At 48.3% G+C, this 13,730-nt stretch overlaps 1 protein-coding gene across 2 annotated transcripts in view; it reads right to left on the minus strand.

Moving 5' to 3' along the window:
• ARHGEF4 (Rho guanine nucleotide exchange factor 4) overlaps positions 1-13,730 on the minus strand; it is a 269,860-nt gene that overhangs the window by 141,541 nt on the left and 114,589 nt on the right. For both annotated transcript variants that reach the window (XM_059927735.1, XM_059927737.1), the window contains exon 2: positions 1,693-5,313. In XM_059927735.1, the coding sequence (XP_059783718.1) occupies positions 1,693-5,313 (3,621 nt within the window). The remainder of the gene's footprint in view (positions 1-1,692; positions 5,314-13,730) is intronic.

The following is a 13,730-nucleotide window of genomic DNA, read 5'->3' on the forward strand; positions in this document are numbered from 1 at the left end:
GTAATATGTGGGTATGATCCCACCGTATAACCCTCTCTTCCCAAATCTCCCCCTTAAAATTCTGTGTATGTATGGTGATAATGCAGATCACACACGTAGACTGCTGACGTTATTTCCTTCTGTGGAACGGGATTGGGAGGTTTTGAAGGGAAATTGTTACCTTTTCTCTTCTACATCTGTATTGACTTTGTTTTTAACTTTACTAATAATACTTTTTAAAAATAAGTAACACAACAAGGAAAAAAATGCTTGAAAGTTAATGTTTAACTCTTTACAGACGAGGACATATGTTGAATAAAGTGACGCAATGTCAGCCAGTAGTGATCACTTCTGAATGTCTAACGCCTAATTCCAGTGTGTTGGGAATACACCCTGTGAACTCCCACCTCTCCCAGCTCGCTTCCTCCTGAGCAGCCCACACAGGGCCTGGAGGCCGCAGTGAGTGCCCCACGCCTGTTGGTTACAGCCCACGGGGCCCTCGAGGTTGTCCCTGTGCCCAGGAGGTGTCGTCTACAGGCAGAGCAGGTGCGGGGGCTTCAGCAAACACCCGGACAGCCTGCTGTGTTTAGCCAGCAGTGAGCTGATTGAGAAGGGGCCAGGAAAGGGCCAGGCACGAAGCGGGCGCTGGATAAACGTTCTTTCCTATTCCTCTTTCTCTTTCGAATCTTACGAGAGAGAAGACCCCGTATGCGTGCGCATCAGAACCCGTAGGAAGGCTAGAGAGCCTGAGCGCAGGGGCGAGGGAGACCCTTGGAGCAGCTGGGTGGCTGACACCTGCCGCATCCAGAGCGTGGCCGGCTCGCCAAAGGTGGGGCCTCGCCAGGACCCGGGAAGCAGCGCGCAGGGCGCCTGCACTTGGCCCTGCTCGGAGGCTAACGCTGAACCTGAGGCTCTTCCATACCAGCACAGCGCTGGGCACGTGGGAGACACTACACCTATTTGTCTAAAGAAGCAAAGGGGCGAGGGCACATGGTTGCAGGAGCGGACAGGGAAAACGGAGGTTTGCTTCCACAGTCCCAAGACTACTCTTTCCGGAATTTCCCCAAAGCTACCTCCTTCGGAGGGCAGCCTGACTCGTGAGAAATCCCAAGCTTGTATACCCTTTCTTGTGCCTGACCCACCACCCTGTTCCCCGTCGTGGGTGGACGCCTTTGCTTTGGGGGAGAGACCATTTTCTTTTACTAGGCATTTCAGAAGCACCAATAATCTCTCTCCTTATACTGAAACAAATTCAACTGGATCAGGTTTAGATTTAAAAAATAAACCCATAAATATACTAGAAAACAACGTGGCGAAATTTCTTTTTTAAATCTCACAGCAGGGAAGGACGAAGGCTGACATAAGAAAGCCTGCCTCAATCCCCTGATACAAAATGGCCAAAGACTATGAACAGGCAGTTGATACCAACAGGAATTCAGACAGCTTGAATTATACAGGAAGAAAAGAGACCACACAAAACTACAATGAAATGCCAATTCCCACTTGTTAGTTTGGCAAATTCCGAGAAACTGGTCTGGCTGGGTTGATTCAGGTGGGGCATTCATGTGTGTAAGTGGGACGGTCTCCATGGAAGGCAGACTGGCCTTCCTTTTCCTCCTCTCCCCTCACTTAGGGAAATGTCATGTGTGGTCCCCTCCTTCTCGTGCCTTAAAAGGTAAATGAACAGGTTGGTGTGAGTCACAGATAACTCACCTCACTCCCAAGAAGGTCCTTAAGCGAGGGTGCTGTGCTCAGGCCACAGGGATGCCGGCCTCTTTTCCCGCTCTCTTTCTTCTGCTCACCCTGGTCTAGTGCCTGCAGAGAAAGTAGGAGGCTTGTCCAGGCCTTGGAGGTCTTGGGGCTTCCAGGGGCCTCTGAGCTGCTATCCACATGGCTGGAGCTTCCAAGAGAAACCACTGAGATGGCCCTGCCCCTGCCAGGGTAGTGGAAATCCACCCGCTGGGCACCAGGCCTGGGGCTCTGGGGCTTGGGGCTCAGGGGCTTACAGGGCACGCCTTGGCTTCCATATGCCAGGCAACAGGTGGAGCTGGAGGGAAGGGTGTGTCTTATCCCAGCCTGCTGCCTCCCAGGACGGGTGGGTGACAAAGGCCAAGACTTTTCAGGAAAGTTACCTGAAGGTAGGTATTTACCACCTTCCTGAGTGCCTGTACATTTGATAGTTGGTTCACTTTTTCTCCTGTTATCTGAAGAGACCACATGGCTGGATGACAAAGGTGTGGGGGAATGTGGGAGTGTCCAGTGATCTCTAAAAACATAGCTCTCCTTGTCCTCTGCCTGCTCCGCGCAGTGGCTACTGGTGCCTAGTGGGGAAGGTCTGGGGAGATTCCAGATCTCCGGTCCTGTAACCAGGCTCACTAAGGAGGGCCTTTTGGGGCCTTCAGCATCTTTGCTTTTCAGAACTGTGCGCCAGGAGGTCTGGTGCAGCCTGCTGTTTTTCTTCTGGTCCTTGAAAGAACCTGGACAACATTCACCAGTGTTCTCTTTTTCTAAAACTCTTGACTCAAAAAAATTTGCAAAAGTCTTCTGAGCTGAGGCCAACCTCGCGCTGAGCCTTTTCTCTGGGGTTTTGAGTCTCTTGGCCTCGCAGCTTTCTGAGGACTGTCTTCTGCTACCGAGGTCCCCACGCGTCTCCACATGGCCCCCGTGCGTTGGCCCTGCGAGCCCTCGGCCTGCGCCCTGGAAGCCGATCTCGGGAGAGGCGCTGGCGTGCGCGCCGCGGGGAGTCCCGACCCGGCCCGACGCGCTCTGCCCGCTGGCCGCCGGGGGCCGACTGTCCGTGCACAGCTCCTCGAGGCCGTTAGAACCCCCAGGGCGGCCCCCTCCCGGGCTCTGGGCGGCCGAGGGCTTGCCTTTCTGTAAGGAGGTCACCTTGGGAAACGCCAGCCGCTTCCCGGGCTCCCGCGAGGCCTGGCGGAGCCGGCGGGGCGGTCCGGGCAGCCGGAGCGCACGGGTGCGGGCAGGGGCTTGGGCGCCGGGCTGCTTGTCCGCACCGCCCTCCGCCGCGCGCACGCCTAGCGTGTCCTCGGGGCCCCGGGCCCCGGGCGCCCCAGCAGCTTCCTCCCTGGCCGCCGGGGTCCCGGAGCTCTTGCTGGGCCCCGGCGGGCTCTCTTCCGCAGGCGCCCCTGTGCTCAGCACGCCCCCTGCAGCGCGCCCTTGGGAAGACGTCTCTTCCCTCCCCGGGGGCGTCTCTTCCGAAGCCGCTTGGGGGCTCAGAACTATCGCAAGCTCTGCGGCTGGGGCCACCTGCTGAAGAGCCTCGTGGTCACCTCGCAGTCCGAGGGCTGCCGGCAGCTCACACTCATTGCCGTACGTTTGTGGTTTCCCAGCCCGGGAAACCACCCGTGGGGTCGCTCCAGCACCGCAGGGAGACCCTGGTCTTTCCTCCGGAAACTCACAGGACTGTGTTTCTGGAAGAGGACCCACTTTCCTCCTGGTGGCCTGCAGCCCTTTCTGCTCAAGAGCTACAATGACGGGCGTGCCCTTAGAAGACGTGTCTGCTTTGGGCTCTAGCCGGAGGCCCTCTGCCAAGGGTGTGGCACCACCCTCGTGCCCCTGGTCACGCTCCTCACCACCCCAGGGGCAGTGAGACACGGTGACTGCTGCGACCCCTGAAACACCCTGCAAGGCATTTCTCGTGAAGCTGGGGTCTGGAACCACCACGTCTTCTGCTTCCTTTGAAGTGTCTGTCGTGCCTGATTTCAGGGTGGGCTCTGGAGCATCTGACTGATTGCTTACTCCAGAGCAAACCCCCCAGCCTTTGTTGCACACCTGTGACCTGCTATTGCTGGGAGGATGTGGGAACTTGGCCCTAGCAGGTGGCTTTCTTTTCTCACTGAGGATATACTTTGATGCGTAATTACTGGTTTGGTTTCCTGCCTCAACAGAAATGTCCTGCAGGTGCTTCTGTTTATCACTCACGTCCTCAGCATTTGGTGCCAGGCCAGCGCTTAGGGGTTCCTCTGTTCTGCTTTCTGGGCCGTGTCCCAACTTGCCCTCGGCTGGTACCGGCACTTCCTCTGCGTTGCGGCTCACCAACCCCGCAGTAAGGCATGAAGAGACTGGGCAGGACCTAGAGTCCTGTCCTGACTGGTTTTCCAGCCAGAGACTTTCAGAGGGCGTGTCCTGAGAGGCCCTTTTCCAGCTAAGAGCCCTGGGTTCATACTGATCCTCCAAACCAGGAGCCTTCCTTTGGGAAGCAGGAAGCAAATGAGACAGTTGGGTGGGCACAGGGTAAAGAGGGTGTTGTGTTCTTGGAGCCCGTTCTGCTTCTGTCGCTTCCTTCAGATGGCTCCCAAACTTCACAGAGTTCTGCCCCAGAGGATTCTCAGAGTATCTTAAGGGAAACTCTGCTATGGAATGGGCCCTGTTCAGCGTCGTCGTGTGCTGGCGGCAGTGCCTTGGGAATGCCTTGCCCTTGTCATCGGTCTTTTCTGGGGCGCTATGGCAAAGCTTGGCATGTAGGAGGCATGATGTCCCTAAAGGAAGCTGGCAGGTGGCATCAAAGCCGGGCTGGGAGCAGAGCAAGCCTGTGTTCAGTGCGGGGCCCGGAGTACTTCCCTTCCCTGTCCTGGCTCCCAGAGGGGCTGTGAGAGGCAGCTGGGTTCCCCTGTCCCTGTTGTGGATATTCGGCCAGCTCCGGCCCTGTTCACAGCACCAGAGAAGAAAGGGCCAGACCACTGGGATGCCCAGATAACTCTCAGACCTGGATTTCTGAAGAGAAAAACCAGAGGACCCCCGGAGGTCTTGTCCAGTCACCGCCTTCGCTGGCGGGAGGCCGCAGCTGCCCGTGGGCCCCTGTGCACAGCCCTGTGTGCGGTCAGCAGTCCCTGCCGGCGGCGACTCTCGCTCCGGGCCGGCCACGTCCTCCCGGAGGTGCACGGCCCTCACTTCTCCAGCAACTGCAGCAAAGGCTCGTACCCCACTTTTGCAGGGCTCTTCCTTGAAGTCAAGGTACAGATGTAGTTCCTCCTTTGGGTCAAGCCCAGGGACACCAGTTGAATGCTGCTCCTGAAGGGTTCCGGATGCTGGGGTGTCACGGCGTCCCCTGTGTGCTTCTCTGTCCTCAGAGGTACCATCTGGAGTGAGGCAGATTACCCCTAGGAGGTCACCAGGCAGGGATTCTGTGTCGGAAGCACTTTCAAAGGGGTCAATTTTTGTGTCTGATTGACTTTCACTGTGGTGGGACAGTGTCTCAAAATCATCGTGGTCTGTTTCCCGGCTCCATCCCTGTTCCTCTGGTTCTGCGGGAGAAGGGGGGAGCTCCTTGTCTTCAATCTCACCTTCACCTGGCAGGTGTACACTTGGCTCTGGAGTCTGGAAGGGCAAGAAGAGAGGAGTCACAGACAAGGCCTGAGGACATCTGCACACATGTACACTGCACCTGCCTTTGTCAGAAGGAAGAAGGTTCAGAAATGTTTCATTTGTTCCCCATGTGAAGAGAAAAACCAGAAGACCCCCTGGGGTCTTGTACAGTCACCGCCTGTAGGAAGAGAGTGGTAAATATGAAGAGCTACCTTTTATTAGCACAGAAAAGAAGAGATGGAGCCAAACCCAAACAGTAGGGAGAAAGTGTAGCACATAGTTAAAGCAACCCTATTAAAAATCAGAATAGGCGGAATAAGCATGTGCAGTTTAAGTATGAACTGTTGTCTGAGTCATGGTGAGAAGCATATCTGTGCCTAATGTTTTCAGCAAGAAAGAGCAAATGAATATATGTTTGCTTTGTGTTCTGTTTGTTGTTATGTAACCAATTAAAGTCAAGGCTCTTACACTTAGAAGTGTTTTCTGAGTTAGGTTTGCTGCAGCCAAAAGAAAGAAAGAAAGAAAAAAACCCACACTCAAGAATTACTGAAATTGCAATCATATTTTGGGATGTTATAAATGCCCAAGACAGCTTTGAGAATAGGAGGAAAAGTAGAGGACTTGTGCAAGTATTTGCAGAGTTTCCTTCTCTCATTACACAATTTTCAATCAACTTGTTATACTATCATTTATATGCATCCATTTGAAGTGTATAGATCTGGGGACTTCCCTGGTGGTCCAGTGGTAAAGAATCTGCCTTACAATGCAGGGGACACGGGTTCGATTCCTGGTCAGGGAACTAAGATCCCACATGCCACAGGGCAACTAAGCCCATGCGCCACAACTACTGAGCTTGCGCACCTCAACTCAAGAGCCTGCGTGCCCACATGCTCTGGAGCCCGCATGCCACAACTAGAGGAGAGAAAACCGCAGGCCACAACTAGAGAGAAGCCCGCGTGCTGCAACTAAGACCCGATGCAGCCAAAAAATAAAAATAAAAAAAGTGTACAGTTCTGAGTGTTCTGACAAATGTATACACCCATGTAACTACCACCATGATAAAAATCCTATTTCCTTTTCCCAAAGAAGTCCCTGACCCTCCCCAGTCACTCCTTGTCTTGAGGCAGGAGATGGATGGGCCCCAGGCTGAACAGCTGAAGTTTCTTCCCTGTGGACAGAAACTCCATAACAGCAGGAGCGAGAGAGGAGGCTGGGCCCCGCCCAGATAAGAGAGAAAAGACCACATATTCCTCATTCTCCTTCTCGGTCAAGAAGACCTTCCCGACTACACGTGCGCAGAAAGGCTCCTTGGGTCAAAAAGGGAGGGGGCACCACCCCATAGTAGGTGATGCCAACATACCCACAGGCCTCTTCGCTAGAATCCACCTTGGCTAAGAGATGCGCACGCACACAGGGGAGGACCCTGAGATGTACCAAATACGGACTCAGAATCAGGCAAAGCAAGATGACTGGCCAAGGGAAACCTGGAAGAAATGCCCCATAAAAGTGATTCAAACTACCACGAGGGCGTGACTTTCTCTCTGAGCCCGCCCGTATATCTATCCACATGTGCCCTTTTTCCTCCTAATAAACACTTCACTTGCTTCACTACTTTCTGCCTCTATGTGGAAATTCATTTCTACACAACTGACAGGCCAGGGCCTTGTCACTGGTCACTGGTCCCTGGTGGTCTAGTAGCTAGGATTCAGCGCTCTCACAGCTGCTGCCTGACCTCAAACTCTGGCCGGGAACAGAAAGCCTGCTTCAAGCCTCTGCAGGCTGAGGCCACCCGAGATCAATCTCCCCTCTTCCTCCCTGTGCCCTGTTTCTGCCACACAGTCTAGATTTGCCTTTTCTAGTTTCAGATGACCAGAATATGCAGTATGTATTCTTTGGGGCCTGGCTTCTTTCTCTCAGCATGATATTCTAGAGATTCATCCATGTATCTTGGTTGTAGCATGTATTATACATACAACAACACCTTGAACTTTGCGATCATGCTGTACCCAGCATTCAGTTCTCAGACGCTCCAAAGATTCCCCAGGCCCGGAGTAGGACGATCCACTTGGCCCTACGTCTAGCTAAGGCTCCTTCGCACAAACTTGGTACAGAAGCCGTTCACTCAACCAGCCCTTCCCAAGCACAGATTCTGAGGACTTGTCCTTAGAGGTTTCTCAAAATAAAATTGCTTTTAATCCTCTTTACCTAAGAGGAGAAAAGCAGACAAACACCAAAGCATGTGATGTGTGAGGTATTTAAGCTACAAGGTAGATTCAGAAAATCAGAAATAATATGATACTACAGTTTCGAATATGTCGCAAAGCAGAAAGGAGTTGGGACTAGGAAAGGAAACATTAAAAGTCAAACCATTTGGAAAGCAGGGCTGTGTGGTGGCCATGTGATGTCCAAGAGGAGGGAGGAATTACGGAAGTCCCTGTCTCCCCCAAGTCCACTGCAGGCACGTGCTCCCGTGGTCCAACTCCCAGGTGGCAGGCCCCTCACTGTGCGGCAGGAACAACAGTCTCCAGCCTACAGGCTTCCCACGGCCTGGCGAGGCCAAGCACGTCCGGCCGTGAACATGCCTTGGCAAGCATGGAGGCCTGTGTAGTGGCAAGTCTGTGCTTCATGGGCAGAGCAGTGAAAAGGGAGCAGGGGTCAGCTACAGGCTTCTGCTCAGTACCTCCTGCTGTCAAGAGCCCCTCCGTTCCCTCACATCGCCGACCTGTTATTAAACTGGGAAGGGACCCCTTGACCATAGAGCATTTCCTCAGCCCTGTCATAGCTTGATGTCACCTCACAGACTCATATTGGCATCAATATTCACGTTTCAGGCCTAGAGAATTCCAGAGTCCCAAATTCCAAATGACCAATGATCTGGACATTGACTACGCCAAGATGTCAGAGGTCTTACTCCTGACCCCACCCCCTGCTCAGCATCGTGACCCAGGACACTGCCAGCTAAAGGAACTGTACTCCCTCCCTGGGTCTTGATGAGAGTCAAGCCTTTCTTTGACTTCCAGGTATTCGGGCAAGAGGTCTCACTCTGTTTCAATGAAAATAAAAAGCCTTTGTTGGGGACGGGGTGGGGGGGACCCCTCCCTCTAAGCTCTCTCAGATTACAAAATTGGTATAGTCTGTGCAAGAGCACTGGAAATCCAGCTTTAATATTCCTTAAAGTGTTTAAATGCTGAATATGAAGAGTACATTTTTTAAAAAAAGCATTTGATTTGGTTGAATATTAGATTCTAAATCTTATGAAGAAAGTTTTTTTTCCCCCCTGAGTTGTTTCAGGAGTAATTCTCAAATTCGTAATTTCTCAGCACAAATCCATATAATTTCAAGGTTATCCCTAAGGGATGGTCTGGGGGTTGAATCTACAGGCAAAAGTGTTCTTTTTGCTGAAGCTCAGAGTTATTTCTGGGGGTTAGGGGTGGATCAGATTTGAATGTTTTTACGCAGAAAAGCTCTCTTTATTTTGTCACAGGCCTGGCACCTCCTAAGTGTCTTATCACTATAACTTTATGAGGCTTCAAACACTAGGGCAAGGTGTTTGGACTTTCTCCTGTAAGAAACAGAGAGCTGCACCGCAGTGGGTGTTTGCACAGAGGGGTGAGGTGGTGACAGACAATACATTAGGGGGTTGAGAATGGTGTTGACAAATGGGCTCCAGCATCCTGCCCCCAACCCTCCTTTTACTTCTTCCCTCACCTGCAGTCACCGACAACAAGCCTCTCTCCATCAGAATTCCTGCCCCCATCCCCCAAAGCACCCCATCTTCTTCCCTTTTCAAACTCCTCAGTAATACAATTTACATTTTATCTCCACACTTCCTCATCTCCCATTCAGTCTTTAAAAAATATTAGTATTTGATGACAAGACATATCCCTTCTAAATACAAATTCAATTGCAAGCCATTAGTTTTAATAGGTGGTATTTGCATTATCTTGCAGTTCTATTGTTTTTCTAATTTCCATTATGATTTGCTCTCTGACCCATAATTTATTTAGAAGTAGGTTTTTGTTATCTTTTTGTTTCTGATTTCTATTGAATTACATTGTAATCAGAGAGTGTGGTCTGTAAGATTCTTTGTGATTAGTTGAAACTGGCTTTCTGGCACAGTACAAGCTCCTGTTGAAACCATGGGAATCATTAGTTAAATCCATGTCACTTGTAATCTGCCTTCATTAATCAAAGTCATTTTAGTTATTGCTACAAAAGACTTGCATTTCCTCCCAGTGGCAATAAGCCTAAACAGTAAGATGTTTGCCTCCTTGTTTTGCAGATTCAGCTGTCTAGTTGAAGCTGAGCTGGTTAAGACCGCATAGGACCCCGACCCTTCTACGGGGCCTGCTCCAGCGTCCGCTCAGTGACCTTTTGAATCTGCAGAGGCGGACAGCTTAGTTACGGCTGCACAGAACTGCGATTATCACACCTTTTTCCAATCACCTTTCCCCACGCTGTATTCTTTAGCCAGTAAATACCCCGAGGCTTTCGGGAGGCGGATTTGAGATTTGGTCTGCCGTCTTCACGCTTGGCTGCCTGGCGAGTAAACGAATAAACGGTCTCCTGCTGCAAACCTCCCGTGTCAGCGTTTTGGCTTGCTGGCAGACGGCAAAACGGACCTGGTTCCGTAACACTGTTTCATAAGTGTTCCATGGGTGTTTGAAAAGATCGTGTATTCTCTACTTGTTCATTCAGGGTTTAATAATAGCTCATCAAGCTTGTTAAGTGTTATATCCTTGTCAAATCCTCATAATTTGACTAGATTTTCATCTGCTATTAAGTACGGTGAAATCACCCACTGTAGTGCTGCATTTGTCAAGTTCCTCTTTTAATTCTGTCATCTTTCAGTTGACACGTTTCAGTGTTATGTTAGTAGGTGCATAAACAAGTTCTGGCTCTTTTTATTATTTCTTAGTAACTCTCTTTATCCCTAATAAAAGTTTCTACTTTTAAGGCTGTCTTCTCTAATAAACCTACATCAACTTTCTTTGGGTTAGTATTTGCCTAGTATATATCTTTCCATTCTTTTTTTTTCAGTCTTTCTATGTTCCTTAGGTGTGTTTTTCATAACTAACATATAGCTGGGTTTTCAAGATACAATATTTTAATCACTTAACCAGAGAGTTTAACCAGCGAGCATTTATTTGGGTTTCTATCTATCACCGTACTTCATTCTTTTTAGCTCCACTCCCCCTTTTTTCCCCCTGGGAATTTCCTTTTTTTTTTTTTTTTAATGTGAACTCAACAATGGTTTGTTTAAGAGCATATGTTTAAAGGAATGTAGAGCTCTGAGAAACTGCTCCCGGGGTATAGCCCTCATTTTGCCCCAAATAAAACTTAACTCAGAGCCCTCACGTTGTGCATTTTTCCAAGTTGACACTGCCTACCTTTCTTTCTTCCCTCCTCCTTCTCTCCCTTCCTTTCTTTCCTCTCTTTCACTATCTTTTTTACAACTTTATTGAGGTATAATTGACATAAGTAACCACACATATTTCAAGTGTACAGTTAAAGTTTGTGTGAAACCATCATACATCTGTGAAACCATGACCACGAGCAAGATAGTGAACATTTCTCTTGCTTCCAAAAGTTCCCTCATGCTTCTTTATAATCCCTCCCTCTCATCTCCCCTCCACCCCCAGGCAATCTTTATCTGCTTTCTGCTACTATAGATTAATTTGCATTTTCTAGAATTCCATATAAATGGAATCATACAGTATGTATTTTTTGTCCAGCTTTTTTCACTCAGCACAATTATTTTGAGATTCATCTATGTTGCATGTGTCAATAACTGGTTTTATTGCTAAGTAGTGTTCTGTTGTATAGCTATACCACGATGTGTTTATCCACTCACCTGCTGAGGGACATTTGAGTTGTTCGCAGTTTTTGGCTTTTCAAATAATGCTGTACAAGTCTGTACAGATGTGTGCTTTCATTTCTCTTGAGTCAATACTGAGGACCGGAATGACTGGGCCATATGGTAGTGGTATATGTTTAATTTCTTAAGAAACTGCAAACTGCTCTCCATCCCCTTTTACACCACCCCCAGCAGTATACGACAGTCCAGATGCTCCTCTCCCTTACCCACATCTGCTAGCGTCAGTTTTGTTAATTTTAGCCACCCTAGTATGTGTGAAGCAGTATCTCATTGTGATCTTAATTTGCATTTTCCTAATGACATATGATGTTGAGCATCTTTTCGTATGCTTTTTTCTATCTGTGCATCTTCTCTGTGAAGTGTCAGTTCAGATTTTTTGCCCATTAAAAAAAACTGGGTTGTGTTCTTATTGAGTTGTAAGAATTCTTTATATATCCTAGATACAAGTCTTTTGTTGGATATATGTTTTGCAAATAGCTTCTTCCAGCCTGCAGCTTGCCTTTTTATTAACATTTTTAAAATTTTAAAAGCAAAAGGTTTTAATTTTGATGAAACCCAATTCATGGATTTCTTTTTTTCAGATCATGTTTTTTGTGTGTGTCTAATTTTAAACACTTTGCCACGTAAAGTCACTAACTTTTTCCTGTCATTTCTTCTAGACTGTGGTACACAGAATAATGCCCCTTTTCACTGAAGGATGTCCATGTTCTAATCTCTTCTGGAGCCTATGAATGTCTAGGGCAAGAGGGACTTTGCAGATATGATTATGTTAAAAATCTTGAGGAGATTATCCTGGATTATCTGGGTGGGCCCAATGTAATCACAAGAATCCTTATAAGAGAAACACCGAGGCAGGAGAGTCAGGGAAGGAGATGTGATGAGGGAGGCAGAAATCAGAGTGATCCAAGGAGTGGCTACAAACCAAGGAATGTGGGCAGCCTCCAGAAGCTGGAAAAAGCAAGTAAACAGATTCTCCCCTAAGAGATTAGATCTCAAATGTTATCACAACAAAAAGGAAATGAAAATTTCCCCCCTAGAGCCTCCAGGAAAGAGCATGGCCCTGCTGACACCTTGATTGTGGCCCAAGTGATTGTCTGACAGTGCTAGTGTGTAGCAATGTGGCACGAACAGGAGGCCTGTGTAACACGTAACCATGATGCCTTCCAGAAAAAGGACCTGGGCTTCTCTAGGGGCAGAGAGTGGGTTACAGATCTGTTTTTCTCTCTTGCCTTAGTCTACATTTCTGTCAATGGCTCCACAACACAAAGTGTGCTTATCTTACTAGATTCTGGGGAAGATGAAGTAAGGATATCAGAGCCCTCTGAAAATTCTAAATATTCTCCTAAACTCTAAGATATATTGACCACCTCATGTTAAACATGGAGACTAAACACCCCATTCTGTCAGTTCTCTTCACATCAGCTTGCTCACAAATACCTTGGGGACAGAAATTATATATCCTGCTATCGTATGTCTTGTTATCCCCCATAGTATCTAGCAGAAGCTTGGTACAGAGTAAACACAAAGAAAATATTGGAGAAATGTAGAACTATACAGAATCACCACTGCAACGATGATTATTCTAACTCTGTGGCTGTGAGCATATAAGCATTTTATATCCACAGGACATTTTCCCAAATGTGATATTCAAAGGTACATTCGGATTTACATGCACATCTTCCCATTATTGTGTGCACTAGAACTGCGCCAACAGATACAGTATCTTCTTGTTTTGAGTTTTCCAATTTGTGTGAGAATATTTTAATACAGAAATGAAATATTTTATTATTCTACTTGAGTAGAGAAGTTTTTTGTTGTTGCTGTTTTCGTGGGTTTTGTTTGTTTGATTTTTTGTTTTCTTTAGGAAACTCACTCAAATAATTGGAATTAAACTGCAGTTCCTCTGAGGCCTCCGGCGAGAGGGGTGACTCTCCTCGAGGTCGTCTTCTGGTGGTTCAGGAGGCACCGTGATCCCTCCAGGGCATAGTTTAGGGCATGGCACACGAATGGTAAGATTTTTCCAGTAAATGTTTGTCAGGTGAATAAGGAAACAGAAGGCAGTGACAGTTACACGGTGTGGGGTGGGGAGAGGCTAAAGCAGAACCAGAGGAAAGTTGAAGAGGTCAGAGGTACCCAGAAGTTTTTTTCTTGCCTTAGTTTCGGAGCAAGTTTCCGTATTACCCACAGTCACATTCGCTCACTTAGCAAACCTCACTCCTCACAAAAGTCTGACATTTGAACCTGAGCTAATCAGGTTTACCTTTCACTCTCTGAAAGATGTGGGTTTCCAGGTCAATTATTCACACTGACAAGGTTCCAAGGAGGATGTATTATTCCCTACACTGTCCAAGGACTCAGGCAGTTTCTACCTCATTGCACCTAAAGTACATACTTCTCACCCATTTGTTAGACAAGGTGACAGGACTTCTACCTGGAAGTCCTTTCAGGCAGTCAATATGAGTTACAATATGATCCTGGGAGTATTACTGTTATGTTTATTTAAGAATATTTCTAGAATCCCAATTGGCCTTTCCCCTTAACTAGCCCCAAT

This window comes from Balaenoptera ricei, chromosome 7, assembly GCF_028023285.1.
Source record: "Balaenoptera ricei isolate mBalRic1 chromosome 7, mBalRic1.hap2, whole genome shotgun sequence".
NCBI classification, from domain to species: domain Eukaryota; kingdom Metazoa; phylum Chordata; class Mammalia; order Artiodactyla; family Balaenopteridae; genus Balaenoptera; species Balaenoptera ricei.